Source organism: Cydia pomonella, chromosome 14, assembly GCF_033807575.1.
Source record: "Cydia pomonella isolate Wapato2018A chromosome 14, ilCydPomo1, whole genome shotgun sequence".
Lineage (NCBI taxonomy): Eukaryota > Metazoa > Arthropoda > Insecta > Lepidoptera > Tortricidae > Cydia > Cydia pomonella.
Genome location: NC_084716.1, coordinates 17,505,354 through 17,530,357, shown reverse-complemented (window position 1 = coordinate 17,530,357; position 25,004 = coordinate 17,505,354). Strand labels below are relative to the sequence as shown.

The 25,004-nt window shown below is 36.8% G+C and overlaps 1 protein-coding gene and 1 non-coding gene across 3 annotated transcripts in view; both read right to left on the bottom strand.

Moving 5' to 3' along the window:
* Nucleotides 1-25,004, bottom strand: part of LOC133525091 (uncharacterized) — a 177,115-nt gene that overhangs the window by 134,380 nt on the left and 17,731 nt on the right. The window contains exons 1-5 of one of the 2 annotated variants that reach the window (XM_061861333.1): nt 15,560-15,703; nt 11,866-11,946; nt 10,454-10,610; nt 10,103-10,248; nt 4,288-4,413 (exon numbers count right to left, since the gene is read on the bottom strand). In XM_061861333.1, coding sequence (XP_061717317.1) covers nt 4,288-4,413; nt 10,103-10,248; nt 10,454-10,610; nt 11,866-11,946; nt 15,560-15,669 — 620 coding nt within the window. In that variant the 5' untranslated portion in view covers nt 15,670-15,703. Of the gene's footprint in view, nt 1-4,287; nt 4,414-10,102; nt 10,249-10,453; nt 10,611-11,865; nt 11,947-15,559; nt 15,704-25,004 lie in introns of those variants that run through there. The other variant, XM_061861334.1, reaches the window with a different exon arrangement.
* Nucleotides 11,994-12,075, bottom strand: Trnas-aga (transfer RNA serine (anticodon AGA)). Its single transcript has one exon. It is a non-coding gene; the product is annotated as a tRNA-Ser (tRNA).

Sequence of the window (25,004 nt, the reverse complement as noted above, 5' to 3'; positions counted from 1 at the left end):
CTTTCAATGATACCCTAATTATTTTACGTTATCCTGAATAACTCGCAAACAAATGAGAATCGAGGTCTGATGTTAAGCATGGAGGGTCCTTAGGACCTAACAGTACACTACCAGAAATATCGACAAAATCCGTCGTTGGGGGCACTTCTTGTTCGCTTAGCCTGCTAGACCCTTTAGCGAACTGTGCTTACGTTAGCAGGTGGTTTGGTGCAACTGGCCCTAAGACTCCGCTGTCCATTCGTCTGTCTGTCACCAGGTTGGTATCTCATGAGCAGAGATAGTTAGACAGTTGAAATTTTCATAGATGATGTATTTCTGTTGCCGTTATAACAAATACTAAAAAGTACGGAACCCTCGGAGGGCGAGTCCGACTCGCACTTGTCCGGTTTCTTTTAATAGTCACGTCTGTTTTTAGTATCACCCTTGAAGTTTTTAGTTTTGTCAATTAAGCACATTATAAGGCACAGAGAATAAATTTCCCACCTGCTTTTGAACTTTATTTCGAAGTGATAGGGTTTAATTTTACATAATTCATGACAACCTTGTGCCTTATAAAGGGTTAAGTCCTTTTATTTGTAAAATAATTACTATAATCAGGATTGTGAGCTAACTTGCTTATGAAATATCACTACACCTTATAAAACAAAGTCCCCCGCCGCGTCTGTCTGTGTGTATGTATGTTTGCGATAAACTCGAAACTACTGAACAGATTTTCGTGCGGTTTTCACCTATCAATAGATATAATTTGTTAATGTTTTGTGCAACCCGTGCGAAGCCGGGGCGGTCGCTAGTAATAAAATATGATGTATTAAGATTTCAAAATACGACAGCATTCGGCGGCATCTCGACAAAATCGGCCAAGTGCGAGTCGGACTCGCACCATTATCTATAAAAATGGTCACCCATCCAAGTACTGACTCCGCCCGACGTTGCTTAACTTCGGTGATTGGATGAGAACCTCGATATTGTAAATAAATATTTATTTTATTCTGTTTTTAGTATTTGTTGTTATAGCGGCAAACAGAAATACATAATCTGTAGAAATTTCAACTGGCTAACCTACACAGTTCATGAGATACAGCCTGGTGATAGACGGACGGACGGACAGCGGAGTCTCAGTAATAGGGTCCCGTTTGACCCTTTTGGTACGGAACCCTAAAAATAGTAAACAAAGAAACTGATATTGGAAAGTTGATATAGATTATACGGAGGACTTGTGTCATTTCCATATAAATTCCATATTGGCAAATAGTTTTGACAGTTGTAAAAAAGTAATTTAATTTGGTTAGAAGGAAAGTACCCTATTGATGACCGCAGTTTAATGTTTGATTTATGATAAACTAATATATAGACATATAGGTATATGTATAGTTTATCATAATGAACCCGCGCCCTCTCGTGGTTTAAATCAAAAGGCAAGCGTCAGAAGCCACGTGTTACCAATTTCATCCCTTCAACCGTTATTATGGAAAATTTGCGTCGCCACCGTGCGTATAATAATAATTATTTTGGATGCGGTATATTGACCACACTTTCAGTATCATTTGGTCTCGTATATTCGAACAAGCGGGCGCGACTCTACGTTCCCGCTTGGGCAAAAATGATGTCCTCATTATTCAACCGATTCTAGTGAAAACATGAACATGGAATTAAAAATGGAGCGAGCCGCACCGATATTGTTGTGCCGTTCTCGAGAACATTCTCCGGTTACTATGGGGAATGTTCTCGCACGAGAATATACCCCATACAAAACAGAGAACGTTCTCAAGAACGGCACAACTATGACACCGACTATTTGTATGAAGTTAATTTAATGTCCGCGCGGACGGCCGTCAGCTACGCACCAACGGTCAGCGCGACTCTAAAATCAGCCTATGAGTGTACACCTCACCCGCTTAGTTACTTATGTTGACATGTTTGTTGAAATAGTTGACAACATCCATGCAAGCACACATCTTCAAATAAAATTACAGGTATGAGTGCATAAAACCCAGCGCCCACTATCGGCATGGCACGGCAAGGGATCCTTCGGCATATTACCGAGGTATTCAGGCATGCCGAGATGTGCTTGGGAATGCCGAGGTATACCTCAGGCGTTCTCGGGCATACAAAGGTGTTCAGAAATGCTAAGAACGCCTCGGCATTAAGCCGAAGTTGCTATTCCGATAGTTGACGCATGGCCGAGCCTATACCTACCCAATACAGGGTGTTTATTTAGTTACCTGCAATAATTTACGGTGTGATATGAATGTGTAGATCATACTGAGCAACTTCAAATCACGATAAAAAATTGGCTGTTTCATACATTTTGGCTGTCTGACCTTGAGATTTTCTATGTGAGAGTAAACTTTCTTTTCGAAATTTCGGGGTTGGTCCCATAGTAAAAGTTGCTTAGTATGACCTATATATTCAGCCCGTAAATGATTGCAGGTGACTAAATAAACACCCTGTATATATGGCTCTTTTCCACACACAGCCATATTCGGATTGGATGTATAGCATAAACTCTTGCAAAATTTGTGCCCAAAAACAGAATAAGCACAAAATATCAACGCCAGGCTCATCCACGTAAAAGATTCCTTCTCACATCCCACCCGTGTCTATAATAAAGCAAATTTACACGCACAGAACTGATCGGAGCGTTATAACGAACGTATATGAATATGAAGCGATTGTCGTGTGTACACGCCTTCGCATTACCATACATCTGCATGAGATGTTGCAAATAAATAATGTAAATATGGTGAAAACTAGGCTGAGCTTGATTAATAGCTTGTAAAAACAGTGAGCGAAGAGGGCTTCAATAGATGAGTTATTAAAGATACTGTATATTAATGGGTACCATAGGAAATTGGGTACTTGATACATTATAACAAAATTTAGCTAGACGGATAGGAAATGAGCCATGCATTATAAAAAAGGTGAATTTAAAAAGACATATTGAGATTATAAAAAACAAAAACAGTCTCAAAAAAAATATTTTTTTACTTTTAAACAGATCAAAGAAAATGGTACCATTCGATCCTTACATTTTATTGAAAAATAAATTGTATGACAACTATATACATAAACGCAATATTTCAGGTTCAAAATATAAATTTTCTTGATCTTCCATATATTTAGGACACACTAATTTAATGTGACGTCACATTACAATATAATTTTGTTAGAGGCGTTTCAATCGTCGAGCGAGCGTCAAACTTTAACTCTCATTTCTGACCTTTGTGTTGCTTAAATGCTATGAGTCCTATATTATATAGAGATGTGATCCTCAGGAAAATCAAGATCGATTGACATTATTTACAAAAAACTGTCAAGTAGCCAATTCATCGATTTTTATACTAGTTTCACAGTATAAAACAGTATAAAACAAATTCCCCAAATTATATGACTGCGGTCAGACTGTGTCGAACATTTCATACATTTAGTATGGTTTGACGGAGTTTAGACGCAGGCACAAATCTGGAGAATGACCTTCCAAGGGCGAGATGTTGTAAATAAATAATTTAAATATTTACGTGTATGTTGAAGCTTGATTAATAGGTTGTAAATACGATGGGAAGAGGGTTATAATAGATGACTATAGTAATTAAAGATTGTTGAGGTAACTGACTATTGAAATGAATATGAATATGAATGAAGCAAGTCTTGCAAATAAGTAAATTTTGTTACGAATCGACATTTTTGTCTGCAGACAAAGACGAAATAGAAAAGTCTATGTTGCGTAAAGTACCTATATTGGAGAACCTACGAGATTTTTTGGATACTTTTTTCTACTAAGAGATTTCAATGAAAATTCGAACTGTAAAATTTATTTCGGAAATATTCCCAACAAGTATTATAAACCGAATAAAACCGGTTTATTCGACGAACGACGAAACAGCCGTCCGGCCTGTTAGTATGCCACGTAAACATAGACACCGACATAAGGAAGAAACCGGTTTTTATTGCTCTAACCGGTTAATTTGAAAAGAACTGTTTTCATAAAAACCGGTTTTTCGAGCGAAACCGAAATTAAAAGGTTTTGCGCCAAGTACATGATAACAGTCTAGAAATTTAACCGGTTTCCGAGCCTTGTCCACGAAAATGTTGAAAAAGCAATATTGGGTCTGGTAATGTTTTATAACTTGGCTAGCAAATTGGCAGTATATTCTTGAGCGAATTTGACTGACGTAGCTGCCGTACACGGCAAATGCGTTACGTAAGAGACATTCTCGTGGAATGCCCGTGGTCGAGCATCCACTCACTTTGCACCCTTAGGTATAACACAGTAAGAATTGTACTCACTTGTTTCCATTCATAGTAGCCCGGTGCAGGGGTGTGGTGGGGAAAGACCGACCCCTGCCGATGGGAAATCGGTACGGGTCGAGCAGTTGGGGATGCGCGTCTATTAGCTGCACCACCGTTTCTAACCTGAGAACAGAAGGATTAAGAATTATGAAGAGAAGGTAAGTAGAAAGAAAGTAAGTAGTTTCCGTGTTGTTCTACCGAGGTGAAAATAACCCTGTACAAAACGTATTGTCAAACCCTATGCACGTGCAACCTGCGGAGTGACTACACCAAAAAACCTTGCAGTGCTCTGCGCACCCAGTACAATAACGCCTTCAGGGGGTTGTTGAGGCTGCCCTGGCGCTGCAGCGCGTCAGGAAAGTTCGCCGCGTGGAAAACCGACTGTTTCCAAGCCGTGCTGCGCAAGCGGGTGGCGTCCCTGGGCGAGCACGTGCGGGGCAGCACCAACAACTCCTGAACGTGATCGCTGAGAGAATGGACAGCCCTATCTTCACTCACTGGATGTCTTTACATGTGCATTCTAATTGTACTTTGCATTATACTTTCTATTAGCACTCCTAATATAAGTAACAACACTAACATAATATGGATGTATTTGTGTCCGAAATAAATGCTTTTATTCATATAGAAACAACACATCACACATAAACTGCGTGTCGGTCAGCAGAATAGTGTCAGTGCGTGATGATAACTGAATATTAGTTAGCGCACGCCCGAGTTCAGTTAAGATTAGGACTGCATTTAGAATGTATAATTACGATAAAACTGAATGTGATTAGAAATATGTATGAATATTGCATATGAAGCCGATGGTTCCGGGTTCAAATCCTGGTAAGGGCATTTATTTGTGTGATGAAAATGAATGTTTGTTCCTGAGTCATGGGTGTTTTCTATGTATTTAAGTATTTATATATTATATACGTCGTTGTCTAAGTACCCACCACACAAGCCTTAATGAGCTCACTATGGAACTTGGTGAATTTGTGTAATAATGTCCTCAAACTTAAACTAGACGTAGGTTTTAGTGCTATAAAACAATTCTGAAAGGTTTTTTTAGTTTAGTCTTTACTACCAGAGCATAATTAATATTTGAATCTTTTTCGAGCGGCAATGTATTTCGTACATCATGATCACTTGTGACAGTTGTGACGTCGCGTCATGAATGAGACGTTTTGAGTTAAAACAAAGTAGTGATACATTGCTTGCTGAATTGTTTTGTAAGAAAAAATAAAAGTCGTCCATTTTTAGGGTTCCGTAGCCAAATGGCAAAAAACGGAACCCTTATAGATTCGTCATGCCCGTCTGTCTGTCCGATTCTGTCACAGCCACTTTTTTCCGAAACTATAAAAGCTATACTGTTCAAACTTGGTAAGTAGATGTATTCTATGAACCGCATTATGATGTTTACACAAAAATAGAAAAAAAACAATAAATTTTGGGGGTTCCCCATACTTAGATCTGAAACTCAAAAAATCTTTTTTCATCAAACCCATACGTGTGGGGTATCTATGGATAGGTCTTTAAAAATGATATTAAGGTTTCTAATATCATTTTTTTCTAAACTGAATAGTTTGTGGTAAAAACTGAACCCCCCCCCCCCCGTAACTTCTAAAATAACAGAATGAAAAATCAAAAAAAAATATATGATATACATTGCCATGCAAACTTCCACCGAAAATTGGTTCAAACGAGATCTAGTAAGTAGTTTTTTTTTAATACGTCATAAAAATTTAAAAAAAAAATTTTTTTTATCAAACCCATACGTGTGGGGTATGTAGGGATAGGTCTTCAAAAATGATATTTAGGTTTCTAATATCATTTTTTTCTAAACTGAATAGTTTGCGCGAGAGACACTTCCAAAGTGAAAAAATGTGTGTCCCCCCCGCCCTGTAACTTCTAAATTAACAGAATGAAAAATCTAAAAAATATATATGATATACATTACCATGCAAACTTCCACCGAAAATTGGTTTGAACCAGATATAGTAAGTAGTTTTTTTTAATACGTCATAAATGGTACGGAACCCTTCATGGGCGAGTCCGACTCGCACTTGGCCGCTTTTTTTTGTCAACGGCATGAAACGGCTCTGCCTATAATTATATATATAATTTTTTTTTTTTCATATATTGGTAATCAGGTAAGTAGATATTTTTCGTTTTAAATTCTATATTTTTTTTATTCTTCATTATTAAAAACATATTAGAAACAATAAATAAAAACAACTTAAAATTACAATTAATCTAAATACAGACTACAAAAATAAAACTACACGAAACTAAACTAAATCTAAAAAAGGTCCCTGCGGCAAGGTCCCGATGATGCTGGCTGCGTTACCCCGCTGAACTGCCAGACTGATGCGTTGAGTGAGGTAACTGCCAGATCTCTAGATAATAATCATTTTACATAAAGTGTACTCTAATTTTGATACAAATCGGTTTAAAAGTTTAAATTACTTACACTTACAAGTAAGCACTCTTATCGGTACAATTAAGTAGTGTAGTGTACAATATTAGTTTCTTGAAATTACGTCGTTAAACACATACTAATTAAACTGAGTAACATATTACCTCGATTTTCCTCAGAGCTCAGACACAGATAAGTGGCAAAATCTAATTTGCGAAAACCCGAGACCGCTCCTTGCTAAGTTTGCGGCTTGAAAGTTGAAGACTTATACACTGTACAGTAACTACAGTAATGAGTTGAGAATGACTAAATAAGGGATGTATTTTTATTATTGACCAAAGCGTAAAGCTGGCTATACACATTCGGGTATGCCTGCGCTGTTTAACCTGTACAGTTCAACTGCACAGGCAAAGTTGTATAGGAAACAGCACAGTCGCATGCCACACACGCTCCGTTTTTTTTTCAATTTTTCAATATATTCTTAATCATAAATATCAGAGCAAATTATTGATGCAGTTATTATTATTCTTAAATCATTGAATTATTACAGATATGTCAAACTTAATAATAGAAATTCTCATTATTCGTGTTATTCTCAATCTTGTGAAAGCCGAGAAGGACAAGTCCAGTAAGTACCTAGACTTGGCTCACGAGATAACCGCCACGTGGAATGTTGATTCGACGATCATTGTCCTAATAGTCGTTTCAGCGAACGGTCTCATAGCGAAGAGTCTCGACCAACACCTTGAGAGACTCTCGCTAGGTGGTTGGATCAAGGGTTAGATGCAAAAGGCGGTGATCTTGGATACGGCGCGGATAGTCCGGCGGTTCCTCTCTCTGCGGCCCTGACCACCGGCAGCTTGGGCCCTACCCCGCTGCTGGCGGTACCTTAGGTTAGGTTGTTTATATGCTTTTGTATTTTACTTTTATATTCATGTTATAAAAATCCTAACATAAGAAGAAAGATAAATAAAAGTAATTCTCAAAAGGATCGTCAAACACCAAAATTGTATAAAAAATACTAGTCTATAAACTTTCTAGAATAAAATCGAAATGTCAAAAGATACTGATTAATACCCAATATATTATTATTTATTATTATTGTAGTTTGTGGGCCTTTGAATGCCACGTCGACCAGGCATTGGTCTATTGTGACAGCCCTTTAAAGTTCATAACTGATGCCCGTTGAATCTAGGAAATTCCAGATTCTTTGGGCCGTAATGTTACCCAATATATACATTGAGTTTTTAATTTCATCATACATAACAATAAATAATTATTTTCAATCACACTTAATCCCACGGTGTTTCATAATTCATGTAGTCTTTTTTGGAAATTTTACCAGTGTAGTTGATAAAACTGCGCAGGCTTACCCCAATGTGTATGGCCAACTTTTAGCGAATGCATCTGTTTTAACTCGAGCATTTTGCTTTCGTATGTATTGATGTTCTCTACAGGTCACAATTCTCAACCGATTCTCGTGAAATTTTGTGACCAGATTCTAGGATTCAATAGAAATATTCGTCGATGCAGTTTTTGTTTTTTTTTTTTTTTTATTGCAGAAATTGGCATAAAGGACTTAAGACCATTGAGAGTTCACTGTCATAACGACTCAACAAGCTAAGTATTTTTTACTTTTACATTCTCTAAGCTCGCGAGGTGTAGGTACAGCTCACAGAGTTACTAGTTTAACTATATTCTGTTAAGATAGTGAACGAAGTACAAACGATGTCTCCATTTCCTCCCTGGATATTGATATTATGGAAAATATTTTACACTATTTATTTGTATATTAAGCGATAAGACCGCCTGTTGTTACCTCTATCAAATTGTCTTTGTTTGTTCCTGTGCATTTATTGTAAACTATGTGAGGTGTGCAATAAAGAGTATTGTATTGTATATTAATCATAGCTATGCTCCTTCGTTTCGACTTTTTAGGGTTCCGTAGTCAACTAGGAACCCTTATAGTTTCGCAATGTCCGTATGTCTGTCTGTCTGTCCGAGGCTTTGCTCCGTGGTCGTTAGTGCTAGAAAGCTGAAATTGGGCATGGATATATAAATCAATAAAGCCGACAAAGTCGTACAATGAAATCTAAAAATTTAATTTTTTTAGGGTACCTCCCCTACACGTAAATGGGGGGGGATTTTTTTTTTTGCTTCAACCCTCCTGTGTGGGGTATCGTTGGAAAGGTCTTTCAAAACTAACACGGGTCTTCAACACACATTTTTTGATAAAGTGAATATATTCGGAGATAATCGCTCCGAAAGGAAAAAAAATGTGTCCCCCCCCCTCTAACTTTTGAACCATGAGTCCAAAAAATATGGAAAAAATCGTAGAAGTAGAGCTTAAGAAATACATTAAATGAAAACTATAGCGGACATTATCAGTTTAGCGGTTTTTGAGTTATCGCAAAAAGTTTCCCCTTCATAGTAAAAAGACTTACTTTAATTAGGTACCGATTATGCAAATTTGCCTATTTGTTTAACTCGGGTGAAAGGTACCGTTTTATCCCTTGGTTAACAATTTACTATACTTTAAGCTCCAGTTTAGCTTATTGTGACGGAAGAGTAACTACGGAACCCTACACTGAGCGTGGCCCGACATGCTCTTGGCCGGTTTTATTTATTATCGTAAGGGTAGGAGCAAATAACAAATCCATTCAAATAGTTAAACGGCAGCTGAGCTGTCGTTGGTAATGGTATACACAATACATAAATAAAATTAAGTAAAAATATTTTTATGTTATAATACTTATAATAACCAGATAGGTAAAATGGAGACTATGTGATGTCGTCATACTTTTCCATGAACTTCGAAATCATAAAAAAATTGAGAAGACATTTTCGAGATCTTGTGGTTCCCTAATTTTGTTTAATGTATTAGCTAAAAAAACACAATTTGTCTCAACGGTTAACTGATCATGCAATACGACAAAATACATTGTAATATAATATGCTACCGAGCAAATTTACAAGTTAATCGTAATACATGTAATATATCGCTTTCTGGCTTCCGCGGAAAGTTCTCATACTTACCATACTTGGAGCGCACTTGGGCGCCTTAGTAAAGTTTGGCATATTACGCAACTTCTCAAGAAGAGAAGCAAAAGTTGGGAAATTAGCTTCTTTTTAGTAATGATCCTACCTAGTTTATTACGAGTTTTATGCGGTTTTTAACCGACTTGCAGAAATAATAGGGTTCTCAACTTATACTGTATTTTATTTTTAATCTCACAAAATTGGGACACCTTACCAACTTACAACTATGGATCTATAGCCGCTCAGCGACATGGAGAGGTTGATATAGTAAGTATGCTTTAAAACAATAAAGTGTTGTCAAATATAAACTGTCGTGTGTCATACTCACTCTTTTTCTCGCGCACTGAAATTTGTATTCTATTAACTTACTTCCCATACTGAGACGCCAGATCCAGCGGGCTCTCCTCTTTGTTGTTCTTGAGCGAGACGTCAGCCCCTTTGGCTATGAGTTGTGCCACGACGTCTACGTGTCCGAATTGTGCCGCGATAAGGAGTGCAGTTTCTTGGTCGTTGGTCTGATAAAGAAATAATATTGATTAACTGTTATTATAAAAAATATTAAAAGGTTGTGGCCGAATCACATTGGTACTTTGAGGGAACTAACCATCTGGTCTATATTGACCGGGAATTTCTGTGGCTAAGTCCCCTTTTCTAGCTACCAGAGGGGGCTTGCCCCCTTCTTGTACTAAACAATGCACATAAATGTATTATTTAACTTACCTTCTGGTCTATATTAACCGGGGGGTTGCAGTGGCCCAGCAGCATAGATACAACATGTGAGTCCCCCTTCCAAGCTGCCAAGTGGAGGGGCGTTGCCCCCTTTTTGTCCACTACACATGGCGACGCGTCCACTTTGAGTAGGAGGTGAACAATCTCCCTGTAACAAAGGATAGTTAGGGTTAAGTTGTAGTGAAATAATTAGGTACAGTTGATCTCTAGAAACACTTTGTCGCATGAATAAAAACTTAGTCATATTTGAAACTGATCTAATACCTATTTAACTTTGATTATGTCGGTTTGTCGAATAATATCGAAAAATATAAAAGTATTCGAATATAATTATCAGAAAAATAATAAGGTATTTGTCCAAGTTTCCGTTATAAGTGGTCTAAACGTACAAAATACATATTAAAGCATTTTTCAAGTACGTTTATTTATTCAATGAATACTAGATGTCGTATTTACCAATACATAATATACGTTTTAAAACGTCAACGTTACCCCTACTGCGTCTACGTCACTATCCTACGTATTTATCGATAACAGTTCGACGTCATAGATAAAATACAATAGTAATAATATACATGGCTTGATATGCATGTTCTGTTATAAATACGTAAATAGGTCAGATACAAAATAAAAACCAGACAAGTCTGAGTGGGACTCGCTCACAGAGAGTTTCGTACAAATTCAACTTATATTTTTTACAAATTTATAGTTTTGAGATTCTTCCCAGTACTTGTAGTATAAAGACGATATTACAACTTGCCAATTCCATACTTCTAGGTCAACGGGAAGTACCCTATAAATTTTGATTCACTTGAGTGTCGAAATATACGTTTTTTTGTGTCATAAACGGCCGCATGTTATTTTTACTTTATCTTAGAAGTTTGATTCTTTCACAGCTTCAAGGGACTGTAGATACCATACTCATATGGTCTTAATTTCAATCGATACCTAACCCCAGATCCCCACGCGATCCCCAGATAAGGGGTCTTGAAAGACAGACATACCGACGGACGGACAACAAAGTGATCCTATAAGGGTTCCGTTTTTTTCTATTGAGGTACGGAACCCTAAAAAACCTGATGCAAAATACGAATGTTTTCCTCTACCGAGTATAATGTAAATACACGTAAGCCATTTTGTTGTAAAAAAATAATAATTTAATCTAATAAATTATTATTATTTAAAGTCGGATATTCAATTTTCCAATAATCATATACAATTTATGTTGTCCAATTATGTCGTTTTATTGTGTAGGTACTATAATTATCTCTGTTCATTTATTTACTCATCTTTGCAAATTTTAGCCAGACAAATTTAACCATGATTGAAAATCGGCATCAAAAATATCTGAACAAGTCCCGGCGACTTAATATCAGAAAACATATTTGTATTAGTGAACTTACCTATGGCCATTCATACAAGCATGATGGAGTGGTGTGTATCCGTTATCGTCCTGAACATTGACGCCAGCGCCTCTTCGTAAACTGCAAAAGAAAAAATAAAATGAATAAAAAAATAAAAGCAAAAAGTTCGCAGTCGGTAGGATTCGAACCTACGCTCCCAGAGGGAATCTGATTTCTAGTCAGACGCCTTAACCGCTCGGCCACGACTGCTTGTGGTTGATCGGACGAAAATACCGTTAGAAAGCGGCATCGATTCCGATATGTAATGTAACAAGTTGTTTGATGATATGTGAAAGGTTGAAACACTGTAGCGAAGATTATTTAAGATTATTAGAATTTACTCGAAAATCTAAAAGTCTGGTTTGCATCTGGAAACTCATTTTGGATACAATTGATTACTGTAGGACTTTAACAAAAGAGAGACACCAAATAAGATATTGTATTTCACTTTTACAGTTCCTATGGCGACATTAGTCCTTTCGAACCTTCCATTATCATATCAGCTTGGTGGTACAATACCTTGTTTTACCACCTAACTTACGTACTTACGTAAGTATGCTAAAATTTGTCTCAATCAGAAACAGGGAAGTCGGTCAAATTTAGCTTGATTTATTACAAACAGTAAAATCTATTCAAACAGCTCACTGATCTTCGGATACCAGAGCTCCACCTACATTTTTATACATTTTTTCAGGGCTAATGCGCTTTTCCGCCTTATTCGCAAAAGTTGGCAATCGCGAATAACTGACAGGCCGATATCATCCGGCGAATTGGTAATCAGTGGGCCCCTTAAGACCCTTCCGATTTTTTTAAAGGGATTTTACTGCGTAATATAAAGTCTGAAAAATCTTAACAGTAAAGGCTCATGATCAAGATCTCTGTTTTCACCAATGATTAACTTGCATTTAAGTTTTGAATGGCCTTGACCCGTTGCGTAAATGTCAATGACCGTTAGTCGGCTGGAAATCTCTCAACCTCATATTTTAATAACGGCATGACAACAAATGCAACCTTCATAAACACGGCATAGAGTTCACATTTCAAACTGGAGATGCGACGTTTAGACATTAAGCGGTATCTAACCTATTGCTTAATGGACAACGTATGGTGTCATTTATACAGTTTTTATAGGCATTTTGTGGCTTTGCATTCATTTTGTAACTCCGCATATGAAGAAATACTAACACAGCTGTGCCAACAAAAATGGTTGAATTACGTTATTTATAAAACTTAAGTACCACTAACATGTTACGATCTAGAACTAGTAGTTCGCCCCGAACTGAGAACTCGCGGTTCGCCAAAAAGTTAGATCAATTGAATGCAAACGCGGCAAAGGACCGAAAACCGTGGGATTTATTGCAAGGTCTATGGAGCCCTAAACTGATAGATTTAAGTCACCAAAAAATTAAAATAAAATGTATCTGTGCCGTAATCTTATCAAATACCTATTTAATATATATTTGATTTCCTTTTAATAATTAATAATAAGTCAGCCTATATACGTCCCACTGCTGGGCACAGGCGTCCTCTCATGCGCGAGAGGGCTCGGGCAATATTCCCTACGCTAGCCCAATGCGGATTGGGGACTTCACATACATCTTTGAATTTCTTCGCAGATGTATGCAGGTTTCCTTACGATGTTTCCCTTCACCGAAAAGCTGGTGGCAAATATCAAAAGACATTTCATTTCATTTCATTTATTAATTGCATTCCATGGTACATACAGATGTTATCTTAAATTAAATTTTTACAACATGGACCCTGAGTAGATTTCGGACATAAGTTCCGAAAAACTCATTGGTATGAGCCAGGATTTGAACCCGCGACTTCCGGATTGACAGTCGAACGTCACGTCATATCTACTCGGCCACCACCGCTTTTTAACATGGTATTTTTTTTTTTGTAAAAGTATTTATTTACAATAACAATATACATAATGGATATATACAGATGATTACTATAACTAGCTTATAATGGTAATTATTTTAAAATCGTATATTAAAAAACGATATTATTAAAAACATTGAAATGCCGGGATGTGCCCCTATTAGTCAGCCGTGTGTCGCTCGCTCGTTCGTTGAAAACTAAATATGTAGCTTCATTTCATAGCATATAAATATTTGTTCCAAAGATTACAAATTACGTAACATGACTTTTCCTAGCATCTGTTTATCCAATTTTCGTTTGGCTTTTGTCGGTGTATTACGATTGTCAACATGGCTAGGCCCCCTGGTGTCCCTTTCGATGTATTTGGTTACACACTTGAGCTATGGAGCGTTTGGAATAGTAATGTACCTGATCCTGACATCGCCAGAGGCTTAACCGTTGGCTCGGTTCCAAGAAACCTAACCGAACAACTTGTTTTATTCGGCTAATGTATTCAGCGATTCAAACATGTTTGGAATAAAATTGGAGGACATTAGAAAGAAAACAAAAATAATCGATGTTAACTACGAGTACATTATGAAAAGACTAAGTGGAACTGGACCAGCCACATGCTCCGACACAAAAGAGAAAATTGGTCAAAGGCATCACAATATTTTATACAATTAGATTTAGGTAAAGGAAAAATATATATTAACATGTGAGATTAACTTCCTCATAGAAGCATTCGTTTGTATTTAAATACATAATATAATTTAGATATTTTGACCCATAAACCTAAACAAGTAAATAATATTTAATTAATAAATGAAACAACACAACACTAGGAAAACCTTTGAAACTATGTGGGATTGAAACAATAAATGCATTTTCTAGACATTTTTCCTGTAAAATACGTAACACTATTTTAACATGAATTAATGCCTGGAGACGTTTATACACTCCCGAGCAATAAAGTCACTTTCTATAACAGAATAGACTGAGCTTTTTATGAAATCATACCATTTGTAGTCCAATTTGAACGGCCACCGTTAATTCCCTACCTAATTCTGCCTTCGGTTACTGCCTGGCGACGTTTATACACTCCCGAGCAATAAAGTCACTTTATATAACAGAATAGACTGAGCTTTTTATGAAATCATACCATTTGTAGTCCAATTTGAACGGCCACCGTTAATTCCCTACCTAATCCTGCCTTCGGTTACCGCGATAGTTATTCATGGAATAAAACTATTCCAACGGATTACATCGCGTATAATGAATTAAAATATGTGACATTATCTATGAAAAGGCACCTTATTGTCGATGGCGCTTACGCCGCACTGCGTAGCACGGCGTTGTTTATAATATGGGAGCATCGTTGAAATGGCGTAAGCGCCACCGACAATAAAGTCCCTTTTCATAGATAATGTCACATATATTCCGTTATTTGAAAAATTCCCGACTAATACGTAGGAAACACTTTGCAAAGTAAGCAAGGTGTAGGTTATACTTTTAACTATAAAACTTGTCTCGCCCCATCGCGGTCCTCATCATATCGCATATTGCCCTTTACATAACTTAAATAATAATTGCAGTGCCCCAACAGGGTTTATAATTATGTATTTAAATAATCCTTTTCGTTCATCCAGCAATAAATAGGTTAATAATGATGATTTTGATACGAATAGCTTAGACATGTTTAGACTAAACGACACAACGAGCAATCTTGCGTTGTTGCTTACGCTTAAAGTTTGCTCTATAAAACAGGCACAATAATAAATAATAAATCTCCAATAACTTTAATTAAGTACAGCTCAAATATGCTCACCTATCAACATCATACAATTTCTTCCTCAATTTCCCAGCCATCCAGGTCTTAAAATAAAACTTTGGACAACACTGCACTGTCACTGTCACTGTCTCTTCTACAGCATTCATTTTCCACAAAAAACAATTTAAAAAAAACACATTTAAAGAGGCGACATCCTCAAACCGCGGACAAGGAATAACTATCGGGATGGTGTTAAGCGTGAGTCACGGGAAGTGGTCAGAGCAGGTTGAGGCAAACAATAATAAAACATGAGTACGGTTAATTGGATAGCAAGCGACTTTTAATGATAAGTGTGATAGTGTTTGTGATAAGATATTCGAATTGGATCGAGCTAGTGATCTAATTTGTGAACTGCGTTTGTTGGACTTTATAAAAAAGATTCTGAAAAAATAATTTGATCTTTAGGGCCGTATCCCACCGGGACACCACGGCGGCGCAACCAGTCGCCGGTCACCAACAAAATGTATACAGCTCTATGGAGGGTATCTCACCTGGCGTCCTCCTGGTTGCGCCACCGTGGTGTCCCGGTGAGATACGGCCCTTTGAAGGTAAAGGACTGGATTAAATACAGAGGTATGGGATATGGGATGCTAATGCTTTCCTCTTATCTCTTTACCATCACTAAGCAATGGTGTTCTGGATATTTGGATGGCGTGCGCGGAGCCGAAGCCAACACGTCGAGTCCATTTTGACACTTAAATGAAATGTAAGTAGTACACCGAGTGGATGCTGCCCTTGCCCGTGTCATGGGACCCACGCAGAGGCAGCACCCGCCAGGGTGTGAGGATTATTGGAAGGTGATGGAATCTAAAAATGTGCTAGGCTATTGGGTGAAAGCGATGGACTAAATACAGGGCTATGGGATATAAAACCGGACGCCTGTCTAATAAAACCGTATGTAATTTTACTTCCGGCAGACGGTGACTCGCCCCCACAAGATCAAGAGCAACACGGGTGTAAGGGCTAAAGGTAGAGAGCTGGACTTTAACCTTTCGAACGCTTTCTCTCGCATCGCATCAAAATGTGGCATACACGCAAACATCTCAACTAGTGAGAAACGAACTTATCTGTCAACAGTAAAATTGCTTTGACAGCGTCTGCCATGACCCCTTTAGTAGTCGTTGGCGTGGTAGGCACGACAGCAGATGACCACTTTAGTGGCTCTTGGCGTTCAAAGGGTTAAATATATAGCTAGCCAACTCGCCACTTAGGTTTTCACATCTTATTATTAGTGTACCCTTGCATGTCACCCAATCTATATACATTGGCACGCGAAGAGAGAAGACGAGAGATTCAGAAATCTTAACAAGTCATAGACAAACTAATACGAGTATTAGGCGTTAATTGGTGTTTTTCACGTTGCAACAAGCACATATATCTTTTAAGCGACAGATAAGAAACTATAAATGGACATATATAGGAATAACGCCAATAGTTAGCACTAGTAGATAGTACATTATTGTAAACACGAACCTTTGAGTCAGGATTATCGTCTTTTCATCGAACCCGTCGGGACCCTTATCTACCGCCAGGTAATGACTTTGCTGGCCCAGTTTTTATCCAAATCTAACTGTGAGTACCCTACCGAACCCATCGCTACCTGAGACATGAAAGTATGTCTTTTTGTCCGTAATTGGTTCTTTGTTGTTGCAAGACGTAATTGAATTGAAATATTTGTATTCGAAAATCCGAAAGAGCTTCTATAAGTAAGACATGTTTACTCTTAAAGACATTTTTAAAATGTATGAACAATTTTTAATTACTTTAGGTACATATTTTTATTTATTATATAATTAGAATACATACCACTTACAGACTATCAACACCCAATTCGTTGAAATTGGTGTTACACACTCTCAGCGCCATAGGACATACGACTTTTTTTTCACTGCTGATACAGTTACTCAAAAACATAGATTTAATATATCAATATATTATATTATGTACTTATATTAAATCGATGCTCAAAAATCATAGTGGCCTGCTGTACTCGAAAAATTTTGGACCGTCGGCGGCCCACGTGGCGCTGAGAGTGTTAAGGATTTTTTTAAGAAAAAAATATTTGTTTTAGTTAAGCAAAAAGATCTACATATGTTGATATTAATTAAGTACGAAATCGGCTCGATAGAAAATAATTGCAAAGATTGGTCACCAATTAAACGATTTTATATCTTTATATTTTTGACTTATGCAATTAAAATTACAATTTCTCAACATTTGTACCTAAACCGCTGACGAGTAATGTTATAAAAATAATATATTTTCTGTATATTTCAATAGTTTTCTTATTAATTTCCTTGTCCAGGCCCTGCGCTATCTCATTTACTCCGATACAAATAGATAGAGCGAGCACTTTATGTATTGACAGCCTCGTAACATAGTCAAATATTTGTCATAGTACTCATAGTGCTAATAAATGTCAACAGTCACCACATTCAACTGATTCGCCACGCCGTTCAAGGACTGGTTTAAAGAGGAAAGAGTTAAGATTGAACAGTGACAGTTCCTCCCTCGAATTTGCAATAAGTATTACGTCATTTTTGTACAATAGGTACAATACAAATAGGTACTTAATGCTTGCCGAAGGTTATATCAGAAAGTTTAAAGTCTAATTAAATGAACAATGAGACAGTAGGCGGTTTACATGAAATATAAAATAACACCTTTTGACGACCTGTCTGGCCTAGTGGGTGACCCTACCTATGAAGCCGATGGTCCCGGTTTCAAATCCAGGTATGGGCATTTTATTAGTGTTGAGCACGGATAGTGTTATGCGTGTTTACTATGTATTTAAGTATTTATATATTATATAATTATATTTATATTATTGTACAAGTGCGATAATTAGCACATTACTGTACTGTAAAACGTTGTACGATACGTGTGCGAATAGGTAATTCGCAACTCCTGTCGATTTAAAACACTCCCTTCGGTCGTATTTTAATTTATTGCCACTCGTTTCAAATTTCATATTTTTCGCACTTGTATCGTAATGTACTATTATATCGTTGTCTAAGTACCCCCAACACAAGCCTTATTGAGCTTACCGTGGGACTTAGTAAATTTGTGTAATAATGTCCTATAATATTTATTTATTTATTTATAACAACTTTAGTGCGTTTTACAAATTTACGAGTATAGGTAACTAAAAATTAACGGTTAGAAATTGTTCCTCAGAATTTAACAATTAAGTAAAATAATACACATAACATTTTTTTTTTTTTAATTCCGCTACCTAAAGGTTGTCTGGAAGAGATCGCTTTTTAGCGATAAGACCGCCTGTTGTTTACCTCTTCTTTATGTGTTGTATTATTTGTACTGTTTCTGTATTGAGGTGTGCAATAAAGTATATTTGTATTGTATTGTATTGTATAATATTAAAATATAATAACACTATCTCATATTTAGGATTCCACTATGTGTAGGTAAATAAAGTTACCTTCATATCCGTCCACTCCGACCTCTTACAACAAGACAAGCTATATGTAGGTATCCCGACGTCAACATATACAAAACCCTAATGCCTTTTTAGTGTCCGGAAGCTATATCTAGATATTCCAGATCTGAATGTATTTGTACCTATTTGCAATCATACAATGCAAGGCTTTCCTTCGTCTTCTCTTCCTTCAATCACAAAACAATAAATAAGTTTTTGGCAAAAAGAATCATTTTTCGTACAAGCTTTTATAGCTGACTGTACTTTTTTTATACAGGCAACTAATACCGGGACAATTCTAAAAACCCCAAACAATTAGGTTGCGTTGTTTTATCAGAGAGTTCCTATGGCCACCTCCTGTCTCCATCATCAGATCAGCTCGATGGTGCCAAAATATTGCGTTATCACCGGACTTACATATGTATCCAAATTTTCAGCTTCATCGGACACTGGGAATTTGGTCAAATTTAACTTGCAAGATTTGACCCGTACAAACATAAGGAGAAAGTTACATTGCAAGTTGAAAAAATAAAAAAGCTCGGGAAAATCAGTAATTCAAATTCAAACTCAGATCTTCATTCATAATCCGAAAAACCGATACATCTTTATTTGAAATAGGACCAACGCAACGCAAGTCATGTATGTGAGTAACTCAATAGGATGTTTTATCAACACCCATTGTACTAACTAACGGGTCAAGGGGCCATTCTTCCATTACTGATGATTGGACGTGGGCTGCCGCTCCGATCCTGATCCTATTTTTCTTCATAGAAACCATAATTTACTAATCGTGGCCACTCAACGACGTTCTACAAAGTCTCTATATGATTAGACTAGCAGAGTTTCTCTGAGTCATCTTCCTGACGTCCGTTGGCTCTTTGAGTGGACGACAATCTTAAGAGTGCAGGTTACTTCTGGATGAGATTAGCTCCGGACCTACCGGTCCGGTCAAGGTGGCATAGGTACCAGAAGAGAGGCCTAATGTGAATAAACAGCTTTGTGAAATACTGTTGATCGATTACTTTGACAGAAACATTTAATTTCTATAACTTTATTAATATTTTAACCAATTAATGGGCTGTTACTAGGCCTAACAACTATATTTTTACATAATATGAAAACAGTTTAAGGCCTACAGCAAAAACAGTACCTATATGTAATTTAGCACTTACTTCCCCGCCACACTTTGCTACTAAAAAAACAGTAGGAACTTATTTATGTTAACTTACACAAAGTGTCACAAGTAGTTAATGATATAAACGTGTTGATAATTTGAACAACACAATCTGTTACGTAACAAAACAGTGGGTAACCGAAACAATAACGTTCACAATGCGTTATCGTTATATGTAAACATAAATACCGAAGCACTGTCAATGGAGCCATGCGTCTACTGTCAATGTCAACAATTGGATACTTGACACATGTTGAATATTATAGCAAAATTTAGTTTAATGGATAGAAAATGAGCCATCCATTATAAAAAAGTGGAATTTAAAAATATATATATTGAGATTACAAAAAATTACAAGGCTCCAAAGTATCAAAAATTTTTTTTTTCTTTTCTTTCAAAAATAGAAAAGAAAATACTAACCTAATCGATTCCTTATATTTTATTGAAAAATAAATTGTATAACAACTATACACATAAACGCAATATTACAGGGTCAAAATGGCAATTTCCTTAATCTTCCATACATTTAGGACACACTTATGTGATGTGACGTCACATCACATTATCATTTTGTTAGAGGCGTTTCAATCGTCGAGTGCGAGCGACAGACTTTAACTCTCATTTCTGACCTTTGTGTTGCTTAAATGCCATGAGTTGTATATAGACATTTGATCCTCAGGAAAATCAAGATCGTTTGACATTATTAACAAAAAACTGTCAAGTAGCCAATTGAGTCGTTATAGGGGTTGGTTAAAACAGACGAAAGTGGAGGACCCGTGCGAAAGCGTCTTTTCATACAAACCTAATCCACATTTTCCTCTCTGGATTTTGACATTATTTAAAATATTTTGACACAAATAGTTGTTTATCAACCAGTTCAACCACAGCTACCTACGTTTGATTTTTTTCGAATAATTTTTAATTATTATAAGAGTGAGGAGCATTTAAAACTTTGTATTGTTAGAAATGTAAGATAATTTATATCATTCATTATTATTTGGAAAACACCGTCTGTCATCATACTATTTCTATTTTGATACTAGTTGTTAATATTTATATTGTCCGGGTTTGTATTGTAAACGTGCCCTAACTGACAGCCCAGCTGTCATGGGCTTCCCGCGCCAACGTGAGTGTCGGTCGTCGGACTTAATATTATCATGTACTTAATTCACAAATAAATCAATTACTCAAGACCTAGTGCGTTTTATATCTTTCAGTATGAAATCTGTTTATCGCTCCTAATTTCACAATAATGAAAAAATCTAAAAAAGTCAATCGTCGGGGCATAGCTGTTGTTGATAGACATCAAATTATGTATACATATTTTCCATAATGTCAATCCAGAGAATAAAGTGAGGACTACGATTGTATTGAGAAGCGGCCGTCCCCTAGTGCCACCTTCATAGGCGACGTTCTTAACCTTATGGGCGTACGGGCCCTTTATGGGCGCGACTTAATAACTCCCTCTGAGGCCTCTGATGTGGATATTTCGTACTTTGGTCTGCAGTGAGACACCCGCTGGCTAGCGTAATTATACAAATTTCTGTCGTATAGACAGCTGCAGTTTAATGGATGCACAACACTCGGTAACATAAAGTATAGCAGGTCTAATTGGTGTTTTATAAATTTTCCCTTGAGTTTGATGAACATCATTAATTGTCAATACAAGATCGATCATCTCTCTTATTATCCGTTAGTTATTCTACTGGATTAGAATGGCCGAAAACAACTAGTAAGCTCTGTTTCAGGTTCTAATCTAACCCGCCATTTCGGAAAGAATAAATTTAAGTGTTGATAAAAGATTAGTCTATCACTTAGCTGTAGAATTTTTAATGGCAAAATACGTGTGTTAAAATTCTTCATAACTATTTTTATTTTTCTGTTAATTTTTGTGAAGAGAGTATATTCATAAATGTTTATTATTGTTGTCTAAGTGATTACAATACAGGACTTATTGAGCTTACAGTGGGGCTGTCATAATGTCCTATAATATATTTTAATTATTTTTGTACAAAATACCTATTTTTTTACTGCAAATGAAATAGGTAGTATAAATAAACAGATAAAATAAAACACGAAAGGTAAATTCTGAATAGAAAATAAAACAAAGTTAGACATTGAATGTAATTATAAATTGCCAAAAATCATGGACACCGCCTAATTGATACATGTATTTAAACCTTAGGTATATTATATCTATAAGGATATGATATCAGATCTATCAAGTTCAAGAGGTTATCTGTTTGGTGAGGAACAAGAAAACAGCGAGCTGTTATTTATAGCAGCAACTCAGTTAATTTTATAAGTATCAAAATACAAATACAAAACAAACCTGAATCGCCTCCGTAAGTTCCTCAACATCCTATGCTCATTATCAAAAAACTGTATTTTCAATCGCATTTTCACTTCACAAACCACATAACTACAAAAACAGAATCCCAAGTGGTTGGCTAAAACACTAAGTCCTGGGAGTGAACACAAACAAACCGGTCGGTTTCGATATATCGTTATTTAAATATTTACAAGCGTAAGGTGCGTTGCGATGGTCAAAACTGACTAACAGAGTAACAGACGACTGTTACGATGAATCATAGGAAGCCAAGCCACTGAGGAAAGAAAGGCTTTTAAAATACGAAGTTCATACACCTTTAACGCCTTTTTCATTACACGGTTTCGGTACACAGGTCGGTCACTTAGAACTTTTTATTGCGGTTTTTTGCGACTAACTGTTTTTGGAAGTTGTTCTAGTGATCTGATTTGATCGCAAATTGTAGTTTATTTGCGTCGAGACTTTGTCATATTGGGGCCTCAAACTATCACTTTTGTTAGGTCAGGCGGAGACTCATTAATAATAAACAATTGAAAGAAAAAAATTAACACACTAATGTCGTCAAACTATTTATGTACCTACCTATTAATGTAATTAACTAATTATATACAGTCAAAGAATTTAATTTCCGTACCATTTTTAGTACAGTCGCCATCAGATATATCGGAGCGGCCAAGGTGCTCACAAATATCTAAATACGCCTTTATTATCAAGGCGTTAGAGTGCGTGTTCCGATATTTTTGAGCACCTCGGCCGCTCCGATATATCTGATGGCGACTGTACCTTGACACAGTGACAATCAGTATGAAAGGAGCTAGGGACCTCATACTATTGCCACTGTGAAAGGTACGAAATGGTAGGTATGCTAAATTAAGTTCCTAAGAGTAAAGAAAACTTGAAATCAGTTCCAATAATTAAGTCTATTAAAATATATTCACAGACGTGACCATAATAAAACAATTAAAACTATATATTGAATAAATTAAAAAAAGGAAAAACCAGATTTCTATGATTCATCTAAAGCAGTCGGATGGTTTCCTATCAACTCACATTACATCAATTTAATAAAACACGAATGGCCGACGAGAACCTGACACATAATGAATGCAGATTTTGTTACAGTTCTAGCATGAATAATGATGTAATTGTGATGTATTCATGCTACGCGTCGACAGATCGATTCATTGGTTTAACAATAGGCACCAATGAAATTGTTATCACGTAGGCTCGTTGTAATGCACGCACTTGCAGTGTGCTGTAGAGCTAGGCGAATTTTTCGGCTTGGGCTAGTGGAGTGAAACAAGTTCACCTGATATTTAGCTCGACGGTGTTATCTTTCGCCTTATAAGATAAAATAGCGATTATGGCTTTCGCATCTTTTGAGCAGGTAGTTTGGTGGTCAATAGTTAAAATTATTATTGGATGCGCGATCGTTTCTCCGAATTGGTTTAGAACGAGTTTATTACGCTAAACCCTACAATGGCTACAATTAAAAATATTTAGGTAACATGTCGTATTTGTTTACCGTACAAGGTACTTATGTTGAAGCCTTGTGGTTTTCGGGTCCAGATTGCTTACATTTTCCTCGTTAGTTGACCTATCTTCCTCACATTTCGTACTTAGTCCCACACGTAGTCCCGTTAGATTCAGCAAATAAATTGTTAAAACGGTAAATTGTGAACATATGTCGTCCTTAAACATGAAACTATTTTTCGCACTCTTCTGTGCCTAATTGACTAATCTGATGAGCTGTCAGAGCCGAACGCGATCGAACAATTGAGTGATATACCATATTTTCTTTAGATCGCATGAATGATAGAACCGTATATCACGGGAACTCTCTAACGTTATCTACAGACAAGAGTCGGAAAGCACGGGGGTCTCTGGCGTTGTCTACAGACAGGAGTCGAAAATCACGGGGGTTCTCTGGGGTTACTGCCAAGAGTCGAAAATCACGAGATTCTCTGGTGTTATCTACAGACAACGTAACTTTTGTATTCAAAATACTATGTACGGATTTATTGATTGCAGATTTTTTTCTGAACTGGGGCCTCTACTCTTAGTTTCTGCACGTCCGGGGATAAAACGACGAATTTCGCGGTAGGTCATTCTCCCGCTCAAGATTTGTACCAACTTTCTTAATTCGTCTCCCCCACATTTCCGTGACAAATACGAAAAACTGTAAAACCTATCGGCTGGCTGAGCTACAGATTCGGCAAACAAAATCCCGTTAGAAGGACGGTGAACTGCAAACACCTGCTTGCGGTTAGAACAGGCACAGACTTGCCTGTTTACGATGTACTCGATCAATAACCTATATTATATTGACTTGACTGATGGTATCTACTGGAAAAACCTAGTTTGCTTAGTTAAACTAGACCTTGCTTAGTTTGCCTAGTTTGCTTAGGCGGAAAAGACAAAATAGATCTTTACACTTCAGATTTTTAGTTATGATTGTTAACTTGTATCTCGTGTATGTCGTGTTGTGATATGAAAAAATGGA